The 25,096-nt window shown below is 38.1% G+C and overlaps 1 protein-coding gene across 1 annotated transcript; it reads left to right on the forward strand.

Moving 5' to 3' along the window:
* Positions 1 to 3,066: 3,066 nt before the first annotated feature.
* LOC113440846 (acetylserotonin O-methyltransferase-like) lies at positions 3,067 to 24,617 on the forward strand. Its single transcript, XM_026707487.2, has 8 exons — positions 3,067 to 3,138; positions 5,132 to 5,306; positions 10,249 to 10,378; positions 12,460 to 12,528; positions 16,786 to 16,904; positions 18,130 to 18,270; positions 18,424 to 18,546; positions 23,401 to 24,617. The coding sequence occupies exons 1-8, from the start codon at positions 3,067 to 3,069 to the stop codon at positions 23,607 to 23,609; spliced, it is 1,038 nt and encodes a 345-aa protein (XP_026563272.1). The 3' UTR covers positions 23,610 to 24,617.
* Positions 24,618 to 25,096: the final 479 nt, after the last annotated feature.

A 25,096-nucleotide genomic window follows, 5' to 3' on the forward strand; every position in this document is an offset into this window, starting at 1 on the left:
TAGAATTAGAATAGAAATTATATATTTAATTATACTATAAGTTTGTTATTCTTTCATTTTAAGATTTAATATGTAGAAGGTACTAAGCAGAATCAGAATGGAAATTATGTATTATTTTAAGTTTTATTTTAGGAGAAGGCGTCATACTTCAAAAGCGATTACAGGGGAAATTTTTTGGTTAAAGGGAAGAGATACATAGATGTTTACTAAAGAACGGACAAAAGACATAAGTATAATGACTTTGAAATAAGATGAAATAAATAAAATATAATTAAGAGAGTGAAAAGATGGGAGAAGTTATATAGAAAATACAAAATGGTTAATAAGATATGAAGGGTATATAAGATGGGCATGAATTTGATTTAGGTCTGTCAAAAAAGATGTAACCTGGGGCCAAGTCACTTTTCAAAGAAGTTTTATGTTTTATGTTTAGTGTGTGGATTATGTTTGATTTTAAATTAATAAAATCTTGGAGAAATGAAATTAAAGGGAGAGAAATTGGGAAAAGATATGTATAAATGATAACTAAGGAGGTTTTTTTTTTTTTCTCCAATGTTTTGCTTCAAGTGTGATAATGTGGAACCATGTTTTAAAGAATAATGCTTTGTTTGTCTTGTTGAAGTTTATGGGTAGTTCTTGGAAAGGAGGTTATATATGTTTTGTTTGTCTTGAAAAATCAATAAAACTTGTTTAAAAAAAAAAAAAACAAATCAGTCCAAAGAAAATGGTTTTTGTGTGTACGTATCTAAGCTATTTATCAAAGTCATAAACGCGTTCAAGGAGAAACTGAGAAGATTGCTATCTCCTCTTTTCACTTCCCATCTCCCCATCTCAAGGGGGAAAATGTAGTAAATTGTTTTTGTCCCTTGCCTCAAAATAATTTAAAAAATGCAACCTAACCAACCTCTTCTGAAGATAGGGGGTGTGCATATTTTAACCTGTTTATCAAGCAATGGAGACTACAAAAAGCTGTTTCTGAGAAGAAACTTTCCCAATTCTTCCCTGGAATCTGAAGGACAGAAGATAAAGGTATTGTGATAAATCAGTGACAATATGCTAAGCAGAGCAGGCAGAACTGAAAAGGGTCAGTGGCAGAGGTGGTATTCAGCAGGTTCTGATCAGTTCTGGAGAACCAGTAGCGGAAATTTTGAGTAGTTTGGAGAACTGGAAAATACCACCTCTGAGTGGTCCTGCCTCCATCTTTTCTCTGCCTCCCAAGGCCCCTGCTGGGTCTTCTTTTGTTGCCCTGCACAGGAGAATGGAGCTGGAAAGCAGGTTAGTGGGGTGGGGAGGGAATGGGATTTTTCAGAAACCTTCCCCTGACGTAGGGTGAGAATGGAGATTTTGCCATATCCTTCCCCTGGAGTGGGGTGGGAATCAGTGGGGGATTCAATTTTTTTTAGTACTGGTTCTGTGGGCATGGCTTGGTGAGCATGGTAGGGGAAGGATACTGTAAAATCTCCAGTCAGAGGTGGTGTTTGCTGGTTTTCTGAACTACTCAAAATTTCTGCTACCGATTCTCCAGAAGTGGTCAGAACCTGCTGAATATCACCTCTGGTGGGAATGGAGATTTTACAGTATCCTTCCCCTGCCATGCCCACCAAGCCATGCCCACAGAACTGGTAGTAAAAATGTTTGAATCCCACCACTGGTCAGTGGAAAGTAGTAGTGTACTGACATAGTACATGTAGTTGATGGGCTTGGTTGTTAATATGTTGTAATAGAACAGGCGAGATTCATGTTTAGTGAAGAAAGTTCACTGGGTGACTTTGATTAATCACCCTTTATTCACTGAAGCTTACTGCATAGGGTGATTCTGAGCAAAATCAGAGCAAGTACTGCTTCAGATAAAACCAGGGGTAGGAAGCTACCAGTTCAGCTCGGTTCTATAGAACCTGTAGCTGAAAAGAGCAGCTGACACCGAACCGGTTCAGCCTTTGGCCCACCCGCCTGCCTGGGCTCTAGGCTGTCCTTTATTCCTGCTTTTCCCTCCTCAGCTGCTTTGCGTGGCACAGGTGAAGTTGAAAAAGCAGGAAACAAGAGGATTTTCAAATGCTGGGCACCTGAGCGCAGCACTTGTCAACTGTCCAGGCAGCACAGCTGATGATTTCTTGCAAATGCTGCACACACGATTGTCCCCAGTTCGGAGAACCGGTAATTCATTCTACTGGCTGGCCCCTCCCTTTCCCTCCCGCTTACTCCTTACCTGCCATGTGAGCCATCCAACTTGCCTGGTTTGGTAAATTGCTATTTTTCCTCTTTTTTCCCCTGACCATCAACTGTTCTGCTCTGCCAGGAGGTTTAGATTAGCTAGAATAGATTTCTAGCTAATCTAAAAGCAGAACTGAACCTTTCTTAGGACTGAAGCTTTTCAGTGCAGACTCAGGTAGCTGATTGCAGATAGATAAGTTAATCTATGATTAAGTTAATCTGTGATTCTGTGAGCAACTCAATCTGCCTGCCTGCTTTGGGGTAAAAGTTGCTCTTTTTTTAAAATAAAAAATTCAATATTTACATAAATATTTATAATATTTACATACAAGCTGTGCCCACCCAGTCACATGACCACCAAGCCATGCCCAGTCAGCAAGCCATGTCCATTCAGTCACATGACACCAAGCCACACCCACAGAGCCGGTTGATAAGAAATTTGAAACCCACCCCTGGGTAAAACCTGTCACCTTCCACAAGGATGTGGAAGGTACTTTCCTATGTGAAATATGCGGTTATGGGGCAGGAAGAGCCAGGAGCCAATGATTTTCTGTTATGTTCTGTGGAACAGATTCCCTTGGATATCTAGATGGGGTTTCCCCTGCAGGATTTTAAGACAGTGGTTAAAATGGGCTGAAAAGTGGGAATTTTACTAGGTAAACATTGTCAGATTATTTACCTATTGTATAACTAGAGACACTGAAATGGGTTGATGAATTTATTTATATTTTTTTTGTGTTTTATACTGTAACCAATGGGAATTTCTTTAGATTGCAATGGTATAAGAGTATTATAAATGAGTGAGTGAATGAATGAAATAATTTTCTTGTGTGTTTGACAGAGAAGTGAAGAACAATGAGTTCACCAGAGGAAAAAGAAAATATTAAAATATTATTTCAGCATCAACATTCATTTATGGTTACAAAGGTAGGGTGAACACAGTAAATAATGGCATTAAAAATGTACAACTTTCTGTGGAGTCTTATAGATATGAAAAAACCTCCAAATCATACAGCTTATGCTCCATTACAAATTAATTTACTTAAAGTATAAAGACTCTGAATCGGTTTTTTCATTTTGCTTATAAGATCATTCTTTTTGCTCATTTTGCTTTGGAAATGTTACTTTGTTCATTATTTATTTATTATTTATTATAGCAGTTTATAAGGCTAGCCAATTTGCAATTGAAGGAAATCAGATTGGAACATCACAAATAAAGAGATTATATTACATTTATTATAAAATCTCGTAGTACTATACTGTAGATTGTGTTTTAAAATTTGATGGGAAAATCTTTAATTTTGGCCAATGGCTTTTCTACTTTTTTGAACAAAAGAAATCTGTTCAGAACTTGAAAGAAACATTTTCCTTAATCTTTTCTTTTTGGTGACCATACTACTAGATTTAGTCTATGAAAACCCAGTAGTGGTTTTTTTAAAAAAGAAACATGGCTGCTACATGGGGAAAAATGTTGTACATGCTCTTTTACCTCTTGCTCAACAGCTACAGCTATTTATTCCCTCTACTCTCTTTGCATTCACCTGGGAAGTCAACAAGAATGGCGTTCTAATATTTTCTTGAACATGAATACAGTTCTCCGTGTGATCTGGCACTCAAAACAAATACAGGTAATCCTTGAATTATGAATGTAATGAAACCTGCCAATTACATTTGTAACTCAAGAATTCTTTGGAGTGAATCATGTCAAATGAACATGATCACTCCCTGCTTTCACTCACACATTCACTAATCGAATGTGCAGGTCGTTAAGTGTACATGAGATATTTCAGGGTGGGGAAGGCCATGGAGGTCCTAGTGATGGAACAGGCCACATGCTTCAGACTACCAAAGCCTCCCCCTCATGCTCCCTCCCTGGGGTCCCCACAATTGCTCCCACCCCAACCTGCCATTTAATTTGTGAAGATCTAGTAAGCTGTCTCTTCTCCAGCCTCTCTGCTGTGGTTTTTTTGCCTGCTTGCAGTCTCAGCACAAAAAGCATTTGCAAGCCAACAAGATTATGGAACAGCAAAATCGCATTGCTTTAAGCTTGCAAATGTTTTTTTGCGCTGAGATTGGAAGCTTCTGGGGGCCATTTATCTGGTGCAAGATCACGGCCCCCAGAAGCTTCCAGTCTTGGTGCAAAAAGCTACTGATCTCATGTGATCTTGCACTACAGTACTTTAGGCCAGAGGCCTGGATGAGATCCACAGCAAAAGGCTTTGCAAATGGAGGAAAGATCTGGAGATCAGTAGCAAGAGATCTTGCATTACTGATCTTGCATGATCTCGTACTACTTTAGGCCTCTGTTCTCTTCAAATGCATCGAAGCAGGCAAAGAAACTGATGGGTCGCTAGATCGTTGCAAGGTAAGTGAGTCTCCAGAGGCCCAGTTCCTGTGAAGACCCAGCCCTGGTATGGGAGGGGGGAATAGGCAGAGCAAATGTTGCAGTGCCTTTGTGGTCACTCATAAGTGTGAACAACTGCTATAGCGCTGCAACATTCATAACTTTGGGACTGTGTCAGTACTGGGGGGGGCGTTATGGTGTAATTTTGATTGCTAACTGTGGTAACTTGAGGATTACCTGTATCCCAAATTACATAAGAAGCTGCACTTATGCTCAGGAAAGACAGACTTCCTCTTGCAGACCTCCTAGATGAGCAAGCAGACATTAAGAAGGGACAGGACTGGAAAAGGCATGCATTCTCTATCCTGAAGAGGGCTTCTAGATAAAAAAAACCCCACATCTAATTAGTCTCTTTTCCTTTGTAAATGTTTTAGAATTATTGACTTTCGTCATCCTTGTTCATAAGCTGTCCAGATATTTTATATATATTTTGAAGGAGACAAAATTAAATAATTAAAGGAACATCATCCTTTTCCAAACTTTCTCCTGTTGGTACATCTCTCCATTTCTTTTCAGATAATATTTACTTCCTGTGAATTTGGAATTTTTGACTTGCTGAGAGAGTCGGGTGAATCTCTCTCCTTAGCAATTATTGCTGAACGTTTAAACACCAGTCTCACTGGAATGGAGACGCTGCTGAACTGTTGTGTGACTTTAAATCTTCTGAAAATGGAACAGAAGGATGATAGAGGTAACTAGGTTGGAAGCAAAAGTGCCTGGAATTATTTATAATTAATTACCTATTAATCTATACCATGAATGACAAATCCTTTGGGGTTTATGTGTCACAAGCCCATTCCCAAGCAAAAGAGAAACAATTATCTCTCACACCCAGTGCCAATCTAGGTCACTATGAAGAGCAGCAATAGAGGGCAGCCTCAAGGCTGGGCCTGAAGTTGAGGCCCTGGCCCAGAGCTCAACTTCAGTCCTTAGCCCCACTATTACCACTCAAAAAGCCCACCTGATCCTGTGCCCCAAGATGCACAAGCAAAAGCATATCCTGTTCTCACATAGGTTTTGGAGGCTCTGGATACCTCCTGTGCATTTATTTTATTTTTTATTTTGTCAAACGATAATAACATAACAGGTGTAAGTATACACCTAGTTATGAATAAATGAAATGGATACATATAAGAAAAAAAACACAATAGGACAGGGATGGTAGGCACGTTGGTGCACATATGCATGCCCCCTACAGACCTCTTAGGAAAGGGGTGAGGTCAATAGTAGATAGTCTAAGTTTTTGAGGTTAGGGGAAGAAACCACAGAGTCAGGTAGAGTATTTCAGACATTGATCACTCTGTTGCTGAAGTCATATTTCCTGAATCAAGCTTGGTGTGGTTTACCTTGAGTTTGTTTCTATTGTGTGCTCTTGTATTGTTATGGTTGAAGCTGAAGTATTCATTGACAGGTAGGATATTGCAATATATAATTTTATGTACTATACTTAGATCTAACTGAAGGCAGCATAGTTCTAGGTTTTCTAGGTCTAAAATTTCAAGTCTGGTGGCATAAGGTATTCTGCAACAAGTAGAGGAGTGGAGAACTCTTCTTGTGAAATATTTCTGGACTTTCTCAACTGGGTTAATATTATTTACGTAATGTGGGTTCCAGACTGATGAGCTGTATTCGAGTATTGGTCTAGCAAATGTTTTGTATGCTTTAGTTAGTAGTGTGTTATTACTAGAGAAGAAGCTACGCAGGATTAGGTTAACAACTCTTAATGCCTTTTTGGCTATGTAGTTACAGTGGGCTCTAGCACTTAGATCATTAGAGATGATTACTCCAAGGTCCTTGACAAAGTTTGGGTCATCAACAAGGTTTTGGCTATTCAGCTTGTATTTTATTTTCTGATTTTTTTGCCAATATGTAAGACAGAGCATTGATTTGTTGAGATTTGAAGTTGCCATTTGTTTGACCATTCTGACACATAGTCTAGGTCTTTTCGAAGGGTCGCAGTTTTGTCGGTGGTGTTGAATATCTTTACATCATCAGCGAAAAGAACACAGTTGCTCTTAATATGATCACAGAGGTCGTTTATGTAGAGTATGAAGAGAGTGGGTCCTAGAACACTGCCTTGGGGGACACCACTGTTGACAGGTACAGAATTTGATAGGACGCTCCCAATTTTGACCATTTGTTGTCTGTTTGACAGGAATGCTTCTATCCAGTTATGCAGGTATCCAGAGATACCATAAGACCTTAGTTTTAGGAATAGTTTGTTGTGCACCACTGAATCAAAGGCTTTACAGAAGTTTATGTAAATTGCGCCTATTGCTTTGCCCTGATCGAGTTGTGTAGTCCATATGTTTTTGCAGTGTAACAGTTGCAGATTACAAGATAGTTTTTTTTCTGAAACCAAATTGTTTATCAGAGAGTAGGTTGTTTGTCTCGAAGTAGAGGATATTGGATTGGTTAATAATTATTTTCATGACTTTACAGGTGACGCAGCATAAAGAGATTGGTCTGTAATTTTCAACTAGGCTGGTGTCTCCCTTTTTGAAGATGGGGATGACCGTGGCTTGTGACCATAGGTTTGGCAAGGAGCTGGTCCTGAAGGATTTTTCAAAGATTATGCTTGGAGGTTTGGCTATGGCAGTGGATAGCTTTTTTAAAAAGTAGGCACAAATTCCATCCGTTCCAATAGATAGAGATGGTTTTAGATCGGGTAGTGCTTTTTCAACATAGTCTTCTGTAAAATCGATATGTATTAGATCATTGTAGTTGTGTCTGTATGTTGAGACAAAAGTCAACTGTGGTCACAGTTGGAAAAGGATTCTTTAATTTGTATTCTGTAAATTGAATTCAAACTATTGCAGAAGCTGAGATTGAGGCAGTTGTTAAGTCTAGTATTGTTGGTTACTAGTTGTTCTAGTCCCATATTTGTTACAGCATTGTAGAAGGTTGCATGTATGGGTTCATTTTTATATTCATTTAGGGTCCAGTTAATATGAGGTAGATTGAAGTAACCAAGAAAGATAAAAGTGTGTAGGTGGGATGTTGCCCATGTTAGTAGTGAATTTAGCTTGTTTACATGTTCAATGTCATAATCTGGGGCTCTGTAACATAGTAAGAATTGAAATGTGATTTTTAAGGACAGTTCACAGACAATGGTCTCAGAAAGAGCAAGCTCCTGGGTAACTTGGATGTTTTTTAGATGTAAGGACTTTTTATAGAAGATAGCAACACCATCTCCTCTACAGATTTCATGATCTGATTGGTAAACATGATAGTCTCTTACTGTGGTAATGGAATCAGGGAGAGATGTGTTGAGCCATGTTTCACAGACAAATATAATGTTGAATTTAGCCGTATTTAGTAAGAGGAGAAATTCAGACATTTTATTCACAAGGCTTCTTGCATTGAGTAGCTTGCATTTAAGGTTAGTTGTAGTTGGAATTGAGGTAGTTAGGGGCATGCATGCCAAGTCTTGGGTGATGGTGGATTGGTTGAAGTAGGGTTGGATGCTGAGTTGAAGGTTGTGTGACTTACTTTTGATACAGTCAGCATGGTGGTCAATGTACAGGTCCTTCTCTCCAATGTCTAGATGTTTTTTGAGTTCTGTGCAGAGTTCATGGGAGCAGAGATGTTGCTATAAGGTTAGGTCAGGGCAAGAACAGAGGTTCTTATGGTGGGTGTTCCTTTTGGTGACTGAATTTATAGTATAAATGAATTTATGTTTGCTAGATACATTTTTGCAAATGACCCTGCAGAAGCATGGGGCCACCTTCTGTTTTTGAACTCTGGGCCAATGCGGGAACTGTCAAGTATTTTATCAGGGGAGATGCTTGATGCTTGATCATCACTGATGATGTTGAGAACAATTGTGATGTCATCATTGTCATTGATGTCCTCTAGTCCAAATAAGATGGCGTTTGGACACTTCCGTTTGCGCTCGACAGCTTCTCTGATGAGGATTGGGATATCATTATTTGTTGGATTTGTGGTTTTTTGTGGATTGGGTTGCGGTTGTTCGGTAGAGATGTGGTTTGTAACTATTGGATGTTCAGGTTTTTGTGTTGTGTTGTTTTTTTTCAAAGTTAGTTAATCTTTCAGAGATGCTACTATGGTGTCAAGGGATGTTATTCTTGTTTCTATGGTATCAATTCTTTCAACCAGGGCAATATATTTGTTCAGTTTGGGTCTGCATGATGGGCAGAAATATTGAAATACATAGTTGGATGATTCTAGGAATTGAGTCATTTGCTTGGGTAATCCCAAGCAGCCATGGTGAGCATAGTTGTCACATAGAGAACATTTGGTGGAATGTTCATTATCCTTTAGAGTTTCATTGCATATAAGGTGTTATAAATAAGAGCAGAAATGAAAGAACACACTTGATATGCTGAAACATGTAACTGGCTTTTATTTAAGATACTGCAGTATTGATCAACCTTTAACACATACTGTTCATAGTATGAGGAAAAGGAGATGCCTTTTTTCCAAAAAGAACACATATTTATATCCAAATATAGTTATATAAACAGTTACATAACACATCTTGTTTTCCAAATCAAAAATACACAGAATCCCATGGGAAGGTTGTGGGTCTTTCCACAAAAATTCCCCCACTTGATATTGGATGATTATCAACATTCTTTATTCAAATTTATCTCCAGATGTCCTGTTATGCAAATACCTGAAGGCTATAATAAGGTCATTAATTTCTCTCAATGTGACCATATAATGTCAAAGCACCCTGGAACATATCTCTAACTTAAGCCAAGTACACGGTTTTGCAATCTAACATATTTGTCTAGCAAAAACACATTTCATAACTGTTCTGAGCTTTTAAAAGTTCAGACTGCAGACACAAAATGGCTTCAGTTTGGCTCTTTTTATTCTCAAGTGTAATAACTAATAACATAAGGCAATAACACCCATAATATAAGGCATGTGAGGAGTCTTGTGGTTCATTGCTGGGGATTTCTTTGTCTTTAGGTTGTGGTTTGGCATTGGATTTTTTTCCTGGCGTGGTAGGTTTGTTGAGATAGTACGTTGATTAAATTGCTTAATGAAACAATTTTGGGTAATCAATATAGCCCCAAGAACCCATTTGTAGTATTTAAGAATGACTTGGCCTTTTTGATGTCCTATTAATTGTTTTTTTAAAGTGTGGCACTTTAAGATTGTTTGAGGTTTTATAATAGAAAGCATGATTTGAAACATTTTGGGTGAATGATTACATACCATAAATCACTGAAGACCACAAACATAGATTTTCTTCAGGGGGAAAATCTGCATATTTTCCAATGCCCGTTACCCATTACCACTGTAACTGAGTTCATCTACCTTGCTGCTGGTCATCTTCTCTTTCCTCTCACCTTTTCCAGTCTTTTAATAATGTGTCCAAAGTAGGAGAATTTAAGCCTGATCATTTGCTCTTTAAGTGAAAACTCTGGGTTACTTTATTCAATGATCGATTTGTTTTCTTTGCTGTCTACAATATTCTCACACATATTCGCTTAACACTAACATTCAGAAGCATTAACAATCATTCTTAATAACCCATTGGATTTGTTTTTATTCAAAATATAAGAAATAGTATATTGAGTAATATACAGTAGTTTTAAATTTTCTTTTTTGTGTTGGCAATAATCTTAATACTCCTTTCTGTTTCCCTTCATTTTAAGATCTTTATGGAAATACAGAATTTGCCAATCTCTACCTGGCAAAATCAAGTCCAAAGTCTCAATATTATACCCTAAAGATTTTCTCTGATGTTTTGTATCCGAGAATGAAATATTTGCCTGATGCAGTGAGGTAGGAAGATTTTTTTAAAGAAATATCACACAAAAGCATATAGATAAAAACAATTTGCTCTTTTTCAAAATCATTTTTTTCTCCCATGCTAGAAGACTGAATGTATCATTGTCATATTTTATTCACTTAGTAGAAACATCATCGTCATTCAGCATAAGTATACTATGTCTTTTCTATTGTTCTCTCCAAATTAAAGAAATCCATCTGGAGGAAATGAAACAATGAATCTCCACTCATCATTTATCTCTACCTCAGTCTTCACGTTCTTCCAATTTTTGAATTCCTTTAAAAAGAACTGTCCAGTTACTTTAATCATATTCGAAAACAATCAGAAAATAGTATTTTTCATTATCCTGCTTTCTCAAGATGGCTTTTAAAAGATTTAAGATCACAACAGAAAGACATAAACTGAAATAAATAAAAAGGAGACCAAAAGAATATACAAATGCAATAACATTTCCAAACAAAAAAGAATCAAGAAATAAAATATTTTGTATGTAATTTTGTATATAGCATATTTACTAAAACATTAACTTATTCATTTATTCATATGTTAGACTACTCTTAACCTTCAATTCAGTGTTGCAACTTTTACTGAACTGAAAATTGATCTGAGGGTCTAGGAAAATTCACTGCTGCCAACTCACCATGGCCAACTCGCCATGGAACAACTCACCAAAGGACAATTCAACACTGTGTTAACAGTTTCATTCAGTTATTTATTATTAGTGACAATGCTTTTGTCAAAATTATTGTAATTCTTGTATTTCTGGATTGACTTTCTTTATTTTATTATTATTGGCCACAGTTCCATCAAAATTAATTAACTAAAATTAAAATTAATTAATTAACTTTTGTATTTGTTGAATTGCTCCACAGTGAGTTGTCTTGCGGCAACTTGACCACGATGAGCTGTTTCACAGTGAATTGGTTGCAGTTAGTTGGCTATGGCGAGTTGCCCCATTCTGTGGCCTGATCACTTTGGCTTTCTAAATTAATGTAAAAAAGTACATCTTTACTTATCTGAAAACCTGATTAAAATTGTCTGAAATAATTTGAGTGTCCAAAAGTTGACATATGTGTAGCCATTCTAATTAGTATAGTATTATGGTATTTGCTATCCTTTCTCTTTTCTTTTTCCCTGTAAGGGGGATGTTGGGCTCGTCACATTTCAACAGATGGGAGGAGGAAGTAGATAGTGAAGGATGTTTTGGCTAGTGACATTCTTTCTTGTGGGAATAGGCAGTGTCCCTGCAAATGGCTGAAGGTGGAATTTGGAGTCACCGGAGGTACTGGACTGAATGTTGATTGGGGAATGTGATTTTGGTGGGACATTTCTAATTTTCATATTATTTGGTGTAATTCCAGGGTGGGGTCAGATTTGAAATTACAATAGACTTTGCCAATTTGATGTATACCTAAAGAAAAGAAAATGGACTTTGGAAAATGGACTTTGCAAGCTTCTTTTTGAAAAGGGAATTATCACTTGGAAACCTGACATTGAGTGACTCAATTTGTTTTGATACAGAGATTCACCGAGTTTCATTCTAGTTAAATTCTGAACCAGAGCTTCTCACTGTTCTAGGCAGAGCACCTCCTTGGAGGAGGAACCTTGTCAAGCCCTTGTGTGTCAATCTAAACTTTTAGATCAGAGATTGGCTCTACTTCAAGAATCAGTAACAGTGAAAATAAGAGTACCTTTTTTTCTCTTGAACAAACTTTTAAATAAATTTAGTAGAAATAATCCCTTGAAATACTGTATATTATTCACTGAAAGATAAAACAATAAGGATAAAGAATAAAAAAGAATGCTATCTTGAATAAAATGTTTCCATTTTGAATATTATATAAGTATTTTTTAAAAAAAATAAAGGAAACTGATTTCTGATTAGATGTGTATAGGATTGCATTGCAAAATACTTCAGCTTCAAGTGATCAACTATTTAGAGACTAAGCCATTTGAAATGACTTTTGAAAATAATACCTTCATAATATACTCAGTATTTGATGATGTGGGGAAAGAATATGATAATTACCCTACTTGTGCTACCTAACCATTTCTTTCTAAAATATCTTTTCAGGGAAGGAAAGAATCAGATTTCATCAATGTTCGGTGTTTCCACAGACAACGTCTTTGAGGCTTATTACCGGTAAATCTACTTTCCAAAGAATGGGCAATAAATATGTCTATCGAATCTTTCTTGTCCAAATTTGTCCAAACTTCTCTCTTCAATCTCTTTGTGATGTCACTTGGGTACTATAACTGTCCAAGAATTCCTCTGTAGTGTGGAAACGTGGGATCTGAAGTTAGAGCTACATATAAGGATGAACGACTAGAAACCCTAAGAAGCTGTCTGATTTTTCCAATTTGGTGTCACCTCTTGCCTTAGGATAGTGGTTTGGTAGTTCTTGCTGGCACTATCTGACCTCCAAAGGGTATCTTACTGATATTCTAATGCCTGTATGCAAGAGATATATATCTGCCAGATTTCATGTTGTCTCTCTGATGACTAACAAGTTAAAATGTTAATAATATAGCCTTCTGTTTAGAATCTAGAGATCTGGGGAACAGAAGATATAATATATTACAATATAATAAATATATTATATTATATTACATTATATTATATTATATTTAATATAATATCATAATTTTTGGTAAGTTAGTACAATGTATCTATATACAGTATATAAAAGCAAAATACCACTCATGCATCATCACAAAATCTCCAGAACTGTAAAGCCTACAAGTTTGGTACATATGTTCCTCTTGGCTTCTAGGTGCTCACTAAGAAATGATTTCTCGATATGACAATCAGAGCATTAGTATTTCTTATATTATTATTAACACACTCTTATGCTAAGCAGTTCTACTCCCCCTCCCCAGAGGTGGTATTCAGCAGGTTCTGACCAGTTCTAGAGAACTGGTAGCGGAAAATTTGAGTAGTTCAGAGAACTAGTAAATACCACCTCTGACTGGAGATTTTACAGTATCCTTCCCCTGCCCTGCCCACCAAGCCACGCCCACAGAACCAGTAGTAAAAAAATTTGAATCCCATCACTGCCTGTCCCCACCTGAAAAGAAATCTGTTCCAAATGCAAAACACAAGCAAAGGAGAGGAGTTTCAGTTTCAGTTTCAGAGCACCAGGCAGCTTTAATACAGAACAATTGAGCTAAGCCACAGCCAGGCTCCTTGCTGTCTCCTTCTTTCTCACACAGCAAATACTGTTTCAGTTTCCAAACAGCACTCAATTCTTTCACACACTGACAGGACGCTAGCCAGATGAATACCGATGGATGCTGGTAGGCAGAGGCATAATTTTCCCCCCTTATTTTCTTCCCCCAAAACTAAGCCTGACCACAGATTCATAGTGAAGCACGGGTATCAAGCTAGTTGTATAATATAATATAATGTATAGTATAGTATAGTAATTATGATATTTATGATATTATATCATCTTCTGTTCACCAAATCTAGATTGTAAACAGAAGGCTGTATTATTAACATTATTTTGACTTGTTAATCATCAGAGATGAACCATGACATGTTGCAGACATACCCTGCATATATATTATATTTTATGTATGTTATGTAATACTGTGCTTCTCATATAATAAGGCCAGGTCTTTTTTTTTTTTGAGCCCCCCAAAAATGGCTAGGCCATCTTTTCAGGGCTGACTTAATTCCCCCCTTGCATCCTCGGGCGGGTGGGCGGTGACGGCTTGGATGTTGACCTCGGTGTTGGTGGGGCACTTCGTATTGGGAGACCTTCCGCCACCATTGCTTTCCTTTCTCCCTGTGCTGCTGTGGCATTTAGAGCAATGCTACGGCGTTTGGAGTAGCCATGCAGTGTTTGGTGCAGCCACACACGGCCAGCCAGGACTCCTCCCTGCAACCGGAGCCTGGCAGAGACACTCGGCTTCAGGCGCTCCTGTCGCTGAAGGGGCCACCGGGAGAGGCTGCCTGAAGCAGTGATAGCACCCACCCGTCTGTGGACAGGGAGGCAAGGCGACGGCAGCGCTGCTTTCCTGGCCGGCAGGTCTGGCAGAGAGAGCATGAAGCCACCTGTCCTTTCCACCTCTCACCCAGCCCATCCCCATCCCCATGCATCTTCAAATGCGCCAGCAGCTCCAAATGCTGCAGGGGCATGGCATTGGGCAGAGGCACTCACTCAGTAGGGCTCAGCTGGGAAGAGGATGCGGCATGGGCCATCACCTTGCCTCCCTGTCCATGGATGGGTGGGCACTATCACTGCCTTGGGCAGCCTCTCCTGGTGGCCCATTTGGGGTCAGGCTGGAGGGACTTGGGAAGCCAAGCTCAGGTCAGCCCGGCTCTTTCGCTTGGTAGGAAGGTGCGCACCCGTGGCTCACTTTCCTGGCTTTGCCCAGCCCACCCAGCTCTGGCGTGGCCCTGGCAGGATGAGCAGAGGGCCTGGCAGGGAGGTGCTCACTGCCTTGGCCAGAGCTCCGCCACCGGGCAGGAGGGCCTGCCTGTCAGCTGCACTGAGTGCCCCAGGTGAAGCTTTTCGCACTCTGCCCAGCGCCAGGCAGGAATGGCAGCTGGGCGCTTCTCCCGGGGTGGGCTGATCCTGCGCCTCAGCCCTGGGAGATTCGCCTCCCCATGTAGGGTTGGACTGCCCTCTCAGGCAGGGGAGGCTTTGTCGTACCGGTAGTAGGGTGTCGTTTTTAAAAGAATGGGCTTTGCCTTCGAACGATGCCCAGGAAGGCGGCGACAGGAGCGCCTGAAGCCGAGTGTCTCTGCCGGGCTTCGGTTGCAGGGAGGAACCCTGGCTGGCCATGCATGGCTATACAAAATGCTGCGTGGCTACGCCAAATGCCGTGGCATTGCTCCAAACACCGCGGCAGCATGGGGAGAAGGGAAAGCAACAGTGGCGGAAGGTCTCCTGATATGAAGTGCCCTGCCAACGCTGAAGTCAATGCAGGCAGCACCATATCCGAGTGTGCAACAAAAGTACTTTCTAATGGCAAGCCCCCCGCCATCCCCCCCCATTTTGCATGTGTTAATATAGGGCTTAATTTGGGGGGAGGGGCTTAATTTCATTTCATGCCTATAAAACATGCTGGGACTTCCTATTGGGGGAGGCCGTATTGTTGGAGAAACACGTTATTTATTATATATCATGTCATATCATATAGCTGTTATGTAATATTTATTATATATAGTAATATAACTCCATTCATAACTTGTACAAAAAAAAATAAACATAAAACAGCAAAAGAGAAAAAATAATCATTACTCTTGCTATCCAAAGTCCTCTAGAGATGAGTGGCCAATAAATTTAAATAAATAAGTAATGACAATAAAACTGTAAACATCTGGCTTACTGTGCAATCACCCATAAAACAGAAGTAAAATATTTACTGCAAATCCCCCCGTAGCACAAATTCTATGTGCATAAATAAAGGTTTCTTGAAGCAAATGAGACTGTGTTTCACTTTCCTGGATGGTCCCAGCTTCTTGGACATTTCCAGAGTTCAGAGACTTCTAGAAATAATGGAAGTACCATTTTCCAGCCTCTCTCTGTCCTTCTTTCCCCATCCCTTTTTAATGAAAACTTTTTTTTCTATATCAATTTTCTGATAGCAATTTTTTTCCCTGTATCAATATCAGACTGGGCTAATCTGATCCTGTAGGTCAGGGATCCCCAACTCCCAGTCCATGGACCGACACTGGTCTACGGCATACCAACAACCAAGCTGTGCAAACAAGTGAAATCCCATCCGCAGAAGGCAGGCAGCATGCAAAACCAACTCCATTCCACAGAAAAATATTTCTCTATGGTGGTCCCTGGTGCCCAAAAGGTTGGGGGCTACTGCTGTTGGTGACTGAAAGACATCTCTTACTCTCAGGGATGTGGATTATAAGAACGAATGAAATCTGCATGCAAGCAATATTCATGACACTGTCTAACTGGTTTTTGATCTGAACGTATGAAATCTGCAATGAGAGCTAGCATAGAAACTGCTTTTGTTTCTGGTAGTCCAGTAAAGTAGAATTGATTTGTGTGACTGAATTGAATTGAAGTGTGATTGAACACACAAATTCCTTGTGTGTTCAGTCATGCTTGTCCAATAAAGAATTCTATTCTATTCTATTCTATTCTATTCTATTCTATTCTATTCTATTCTATTCTATTCTATTCTATTCCATTCTATTCTATTCCATTCCATTCCATTCCATTCCATTCCATTCCATTCCACTCCATTCTATTTCCCTTATCACATATTATCAAGTTAATATCAAATATTAACTCTTTGAAGTTGATGTAGAACATCAAGGCTCCATAATCTTTGGATTCTTCTTGGTAAATTACAGATTACAGTGGTATAGAGGTGTTCTTTTCTATGTAAAAAAATAAGTTTATTGTGTAAATTTCAATTCTAGGTCAGAAGAAAGAATTGAAGCTGTCTTTAGGTATATGAATGAAGCTTGGAGTTTGCATGGAAGAGAAGTACTGACTGCATTTGACCTTTCTGAATTTGAATCCATTTATGATATAGGTGGTAAATATCACAAATTCTTAGACACGTTGCTTGATGATTAATTTGACATTTTACCATTTGAATATTTGGGAGCGGGGTTGGGTTCTATGATTTCTTACATTATTTCACAAATACTATGTTTTCAGGATTGAAAGAGTAGAATTCATCAGAAATTAAAAGTCTACTTTGCCAAATCTCTTTTCAGAGCTCCTCTTATCTTATAAAGATTTACTAACAATAATTGGCAAGTTTAAGTTTTAAAGGGTTAACTGAGCACTATTCCTGGATGCCCCCCCCCCAATCTCCCCCCCCCATTTTTTCCTCTCTTGTCTATATTGATATTGTCAAATTTTATGAATGTGGAAAAACGAAACAAAAATCTAGAACAAAGTTGTCTAAGGACAGAAAGCAACGCAGAATTGCATTTGCCCTGGTAATGCCTTGAAGATACAGAACGCACTGTTTAAAGGCCTGATATTGGATCACTGGACTCTGGGTGCCTATTAACATATACAATGCACTTATGTGCGCAGTATGTTAATACAATATTACTAGACACTGTCAATCGCCAGTACATTCGTTACAAAGATCAAGGGCTTCTGCTGACCCTCATCCTTGGATACTCAAACTTGAAACACAGAATTACCATAACTATATGGAAGTTTTTGTATAGCCTTTGCATACATTGTTTATACCCATATTCTGGACAACAATTGCTGATTTTATCACCAAAAAGTGTTTTTTTTTAAGGTAGACCAATTTGCTTGGGGGAATGCTAATATAAGAGGATTTTAAAAAGAGGATTAGCTTTAAGAAAGCTAATATTGCATGGGGCTGCAAGCAGTGGAAGCAGGATGGATTAATTTTAACTGTGCTTAGATTTCATTGGGTCCACTGAAAAAAGATGGGTTAGGTAAATATGAAAAGACGGCATGGAAAGGGAAGCTACAGGAAAAGGAATGAGAAATAATAGCTAATAGGATAAATGTTTGAAAAATGGAATATCTAGCCCATTGAAAAAGACTAAAGAGAAGCATTTTACAAAAATGAAAGAGAGAAAATATTAGAATATATTTTGTACTTCTGTTTATTGCTGTATGGAAACTAGAAAGCAGACTTTGATGTTGGAAGTAACAGAGGTAACTGAAGCATTTTAAAATGGTTAAACCAAAAAAACAGTTTGAAATATATATTTTAAAATTTTATTTTATATAGTTCTTTCTTTTAATTTTGTTCTTTCTTTAAGGAAGCTGTGGTGCCTTATCTAAGGAACTGATTGCAATTTATCCAAATTGTTCTGTGACACTTTTTGACCTCCCTGAAGTAGTGGAAACATCAAAGAAACATCATGCCTTCTCAGAAGCATCACGGATTACTTTCCATGGAGGTAAACTGGAGTTTATTCTAGCTTTTCTGTCAATGTCAGAACATGATGAGATGGAAGAGCTTATTTTGCTTTAAATGATAGACAGGGAGAACAAAGTATTCTTCCACCAAAAATGATAATATTTTAAAATGTATCTTAATTATTTTATTTCAGGGGATTTTTTTAAAGATCCAATTCCTGAAGCAGATTTGTACATTTTTGCCAGGATCCTGTTTGATTGGAATGATGAAAAGTGCCTGCAGCTGCTAAACAAAGTGTTTAATGTGTGTAAGCCTGGTATGTACCTATGTTGCTGTATTTATGAAAACTGCAAACTATGGCAGAGGAGCCAATCCTCTATACTTTTGGATACTATTTTGCATACTTATACTGTTGAGAGAACAAAGGGTTTTAGAAATGAACCACTTGCTCAAGGGCTAGTGCTATCAAGAGAACTCTGGATTCCTAGACCATGGTTTGCATTACATCCATGACGGGCTTCTGGCAAGGGATGAAAACTGGGAAGAAGAAGTTTTTTGTAATGATTGGCTCAACATATCAGGAGAGCTGTAAAGTAAACTAAAAATGAGGGTTTTTTTTTATCAATCTTTAGGATCTCTAGAACAATCTTTAGGATCTTTGAGACTTAATTCCAAACATAAATCTCAATATAACCAACCACATAATCAAGTAGAAAGCGATGGGAAGGCTAGAAAACCCAGTTACATAATAGGAGACATAAGAAATATATGCAAGATCAGCTATAAAGGATTCAAATGCCTATATACTAATGGTCAAACTTTAGGGAACAAACAGGGCAAACTTACTCTGTACTAGAGTAAATACTAGTACAAGAAGGCAGATATGATATACTGTAGTTGCCATTACTGGATCCTGGTGGGATGAAACTCATGACTGGAATGTACTGATGGAAAGATACAAACTATTCAAAAGAAACAAAAGAGAAGATGAAGATGCATTATATGTAAAAGTTCTGCAGAAATGTACAAAACCAAGGATGAAGATCTCCTAGAATGCATGTGGGTAAAAGGAAAAAAAGAATGACATTGCTATAGGCATATGCTACAGGCCACCCAACCAAGCAGAAGAAATAGCTGAACTTTTTACTAACCAATTAACAAAAGTATATAGGAAACACACCACAGTAGTAATGGGAGACTTTTACTACTCTGATATTAACTGGGAAGCAAACTCTGGAGCAAGGGAAGATTGAAGAGATTCCTAATCAACCTAGCTGACAACTTTGTGACTCAATAAGTAGAGGAGGGAACTAGGGGAAAAGGTGTACTGGACCTAATTCTTACTAATATAGAATAAGTAATAGAGAGGATTGATATTGCTAGAACATTGAGCGAGATCGACTAGGTAATGTTGGAATTTAATATAAGGCAAATGCAAGAAATAGAACATAATCCAATCAATATCTTAAACTTTAAAAGAGCTGATTTTAACAAACTCGGGGAACCTGAGGGAAACTCAGGGAACCTGATTCCCTAGATCAAAATCTTAAAGGGGAAAACAACTCAAGAAGCTTGGGGAACTCTGAAAAATATGATTGTAAAAGCCCATGTCAGCACAATACCACTGAAAAAAAATCCAAGAAGAAGCCAGTATGTTGCACAAAGATTTCTCTGATAAACTGAAAGACAAAAAGGTTAAGTACAAAAAATGGAAAGAGGGACATATAACTCAGGCAGAATACTAGCACATAGCCTGAATCTGCAAAAATGAAGTCAGGAAAGTTAAGACGCAAAATGAACTAAGACTTGTCAAAGATAATGAAAAAAATTCTTTCAAATAACAAGAAAAAAGTCAAGGGAACAACTGGCTCACTAAAGAGAGAAGATGATTGCAAGGCAGTATCAGGCAGTAGAGAGAAAGCAGAGCTCCTTAAATCATTCTTTGCATCAATCTTCATACAAAAAGAAACTATAGTCCAACCTACCAAAAACATGACTGTAAAAGACAGATTAGAAATTAAAATTAAAATAAGCAAGAGAATGGTGAAAGAACACCTTCCGATCTTGATGAATTTAAATCACTGGGACCTGATAGATTACATCTTGGAGTTCTGAAGGAGCTGGTATATTATTTCAGAACCATTGTACCATGTCTTTCAATGATGCTGGAACATGAGAGAACTACCAGAGGACTAGAAAAGAGCCGATGTGGTTCCCATTGTCAAAAAAGGGGGAAAAACAGATCCAAGAAACTATGGACCAATCAGTATGATATCAATACCTGGGAAGATTCTGGAAAAGATAATGAAAAAACAGATCTGTGAACATCTAGAAACAAATAAAATTGTAACTAGAAGCCAGCATGGGTTTGTTAAAAACACAAATCAATCTTATTTCATTCTTTGACAAAGTGACGAAATTAGTAGGCCAGAAAAATGCTGTAGACATAGTATACTTAGATTTCAGGCATTCAACAAAGTAGACCACAACCTACTTCTTGGTAAGCTAGAAAAATGTAGGATAGATCGGGGTCACCAACCTTTTGAACCTCAGGGACCACCAAACTCATAGTTTTAAATCCCAGGGATCACTAATATGAATTTTGACTGATGGTGGCCTGCTGACATTGGTGAGAGAGATAGAAATAGGTCTGATCTAACCTCTCTCTCTCCCTCCCTCCCTCCTTCCCTCTCTCTTTCAAACACACACACACATACACAGAGGCAGGGTGGGAGTCAAATTTCTTAACAACCGGTTCTTGGGTTTGGCCTAATTTGTGAATGTGGCTTGGTGGTCATATGACTGGCTGGGCATGGCTTGTATGTAAATATTATAAATATTTATGTAAATATTGAATGTTTTATTAAAAAAGAACAATTTTTACCCAAAATCAGGAAAAGCAGGCCGGCAGATTGAGTTGCTCACAGAATCACAGAATCACTTAGAGATCTGTGTTTCTGCCATTGGCTATCTGAGTCTGCAACTGAATAATAGAACCTTCAGTCCTAGGGGAGGTTCAGCTCTGCTTAAAAGCAGAGCCGAAGATCTAAAGATTAGCTGGAAAGCAAGAAATCCAATGATTTCCTGATTTCTAGCTAATCTAAATCTTCCAGTACAGCAGAGCAGATGATGGTCAAGAAAAAAAAAGGAAAAATAGCAATTTAGCAGGCAAGTTTGCCAGGTAAGGAGTGAATGGGCAGGGAGGGTTCCCACGAGCCATGTGGGCAGCACAGCCTTGTGCTCTTGCCTAGCCTGGATTAATTGGTTTGGGGGGGGTGATCTGGGAGGGGTGACATTTCTCTGTGGACCACCAAAATTTTCCCACGGACCACCAGTGGGCCGTGGCCCACCGTTGGTGACCACTGGGATAGTATCACCCCCTCAAATGGATTTGTAACTGGCTGATAAATTGTACTCAACAAGTAGTCCTTAATGGTACTACATCTATATGGAGGGAAGTAAGCACTAGGATATCACAAGGTTTCGTTTTAGGCCCAGTACTTTTCTATATCTTCATAAATGACTTAGATGAGGGAATAGAAGGGAAACTCATCAAATTTGCAGATGACACTAAATTGTCAGGAATAGCCAATCCTGGTCTTTTGGATCCAGAAGACAAGGATCCAAAAAGATCTTGACAGACTTGAACAAAACCAAAGGTACAAGTATAGGTTAGGCAAAACCTGGCTCAAAAAAATAACTGTGAGAAGATCCTTGGAGTCCTTGTGGACAATCACTCAAATATGAATCAACAGTGTGCTGCAGCAGCCAAAAAAGCAACCCTTGGTTGCATAAACAGAGGCATAGAATCAAACTGTGTATTTTTCTTCATGACATAATCTGTACAACAGCCAAATATACCAGGATTGCTCACTGTATTTCCCCTTTTTAGAACACGTTCTCTCTTACTTTTCCTACCCTGAATTTCTTTGGATTAAAGGTACTATATAAAAGCTGCATTTTTCCAGTGAGGGAAATCACAGGATGAAGAAGAGCATCCCAACACATTCATCTTTTGAAAAACTTACCAGTAACTTAGATCTTGAAGAAATTGTCCACTGCATGTTTTCTAGGGGAATGTTCTGTTTGAGTAGAGGATGCACCTGGCAGCTAGACTAGGAGGAACTATCTTGCATTTTCGTAGTTAAAGAAAGTGCAAGGTAGCTGACAACATGGAAAGGAAGGGAGAAGATTCTGGGAGTGGACAGAGCTTTGGGGGTGTATATTTTCATAAGTGTCTGCAAAAATGAGGATACACCTGCAACGACTTCATGGCTGCCTTAGGATATAAACCATATCCAGCATGCAAAGGTACCTTACTTACAAAGTGGCCTTTCTCTATATAAGTTAATGCCAATCTAGTTAAACTTATGTCATTTACATTACTGATCTTAATAGTCAAGGAATTATGCTGTTGTATTTATTTTATTTATTTGGTTTGTCAATTGCTTACAAGATAATAGGTATAAGTAAAAACATAGTTATGAATACATGGATACATATAAGAAAAATAAAAAAAATAAAAGCAACAATAGGACAGGGATGGTAGGCACGTTGGTGCGCTTATGCATACCCCCTACAGACTTCTTAAGAAATGGTTGAGGTCAATAGTAGACAGTCTAAGGTTAAAGTTTGGGGAGTTTGGGGAAGAAACCACAGAGTCAGGTAGAGTATTCCAGACATTGACCGCTCTGTTGCTGAAGTCGTATTTCCTGCAATCAAGTTTGGTGCGATTAACCTTGAGTTTGTATCTATTGTTTGCTCTTGTATTGTTATGGTTGAAGCTGAAGTATTCATTGACAGGTAGGCCATTGCAATGTATGATTTTATATACTATACTTAGATCGGACCAAAGGTGGCATAGTTCTAGGTTTTCTAGGTCTAGAATTTCAAGTCTGGTGGCATAAGGTATTCTGCAACAAATAGAGGAGTGGAGAACTCTTCTTGTGAAATATTTCTGAACTTTCTCAACTGTGTTAATATCAGATACGTAATGTGGGTTCCAGACTGATGAGCTGTATTCGAGTATTGGTCTAGCAAATGTTTTGTATGCTCTAGTTAGTAGTGTAATATTACCAGAGAAAAAGCTACTTAAAATTAGGTCAACATAGTCACATCTGAAGTGTATATTATTATTATTCCTAAACTATAATTAATCACATTTTGACAGGTGGTGGAGTATTAATAGTGGAACCAACATTAGACAAAGACAAGACTCCATCTTTTCCTATTGCCATGTACTCCACCATACTGCTGCTTGCTACTGAAGGAAAAATGCGGACCCCATCAGAGTATCATTCATTCCTCAGCACAGCTGGCTTCAAAGATATACAGCAAAAGAAAGGAAATATATATGATGTCATTTTGGGCAGAAAATAACGTTGCTAAAGTTGCTTTTCATGCCTGCCAAATGTTGAAAGAAAATTATTTCAATATACTGTACAGTATCTACTGACTTTGATTAGATAGTGATATGATTGCATACTCTCACCTTGCCTGAAGTTATCAAAGTACAACTGGAGATTCCTGCCTTAGATGTTATATCTGAAGTTTTAATTGTACAAAAACATTCAGCTTGAGCATTTCTAATAGGAACGTATTCTTGTAATAGTCAGGAATATGTAGTGTGAAGTTTGGAATTTTGAGTTCCCCTTCATGACAATATCTAGTCTCCAATTTCACCATCCATTATCTTTTAGCCTTAGAGAGGGGATGGCATTTTTGACAGGAGATGTCCAGAATTAGAATACTTGACATCAGGGAGATAAAAGTAATTAATACTACTTTTTAAATATTTTTTAAATATTTTCATTATATTGAAATTTGGGGAGGCCCTGGCCAAATTGACTTCCTATAGATTGATGTAAAAACATACAGAGCTTGATCTTCCTCATCCCTCTCTTTCCCTACCTTTTTCTTTGTAAGATTTTAACTCCTGGCATCTGCCTGGAGAAGCCCCTGGGTTTGTGCCTGAGGTGGGCCTAGGACTTAGGGTCTTCAGTTTCTAACCTTGATGACTTAACTATTACATCAAACTGGCTCTCTCCTATATAATTAGAATATGTAATGAGCCTTTGGAAAAGGGGACTGTTCCTAAATAATTTGTGAGGAGTTATGTAACAATGTTTTAAAATCTAGTTCTTTACTTATAGACTGCGTAAGTTATTGCTTGCTATCCTAAATATAGATGAAAAGATCTTAACTGCAGTTCTCACAGGAGGATTAAAGAAGAGATTATCAACAAAAATTATTTCTGTATGTTCTCTTTCTCTCTCACAGATGCCAAGTTTCTGTTAACATTGGAGTATTTAGAGTTATTTTAGCAAAATATTCTGTATGATATTAAATAACTATGGTGGGCTTGTTTATAGGAAAAGCTTTGATATGGTGATGAACAATTAATAAAATAAGAGATAAAAAACAATTTACTTCGTATTTTATTTATTTTTTATTAAGATTTATTATCTCATTCCCATTTGAACATCTACTAATAGTATTTTTGGTGTACATATATACATACAGAGGAACTCATCAAACATGGCATCTGTCTTCTTTTATATTTAATTTGGGGTTTGAAACCTTATTAGACAAACTTGTAATGTTCAAGGTATATAAGAGAAAGGAATTGACCTATTTTTATTGTAGCTCTCTATTGTGGTTTGTGGATACTGCCCAGGAATAGAGGAAGTACTATATACACACACCAGAGGTGGTATTCAGCAGGTTCCGACCAGTTCTGGAGAACCAGTAGCAGAAATTTTAAGTAGTCCTGAGAACTGGCAAATACCACCTCTGACTGGACATTTTACAGTATCCTTCCTCTGCCACGCCCACCAAGCCATTCCAACAAAACCGGTAGTAAAAAT

The sequence above is a fragment of the Pseudonaja textilis genome, chromosome 8 (assembly GCF_049901715.1).
Source record: "Pseudonaja textilis isolate UNSWEBS1 chromosome 8, rPseTex1.2, whole genome shotgun sequence".
Taxonomy (NCBI): Eukaryota; Metazoa; Chordata; class Lepidosauria; order Squamata; family Elapidae; genus Pseudonaja; species Pseudonaja textilis.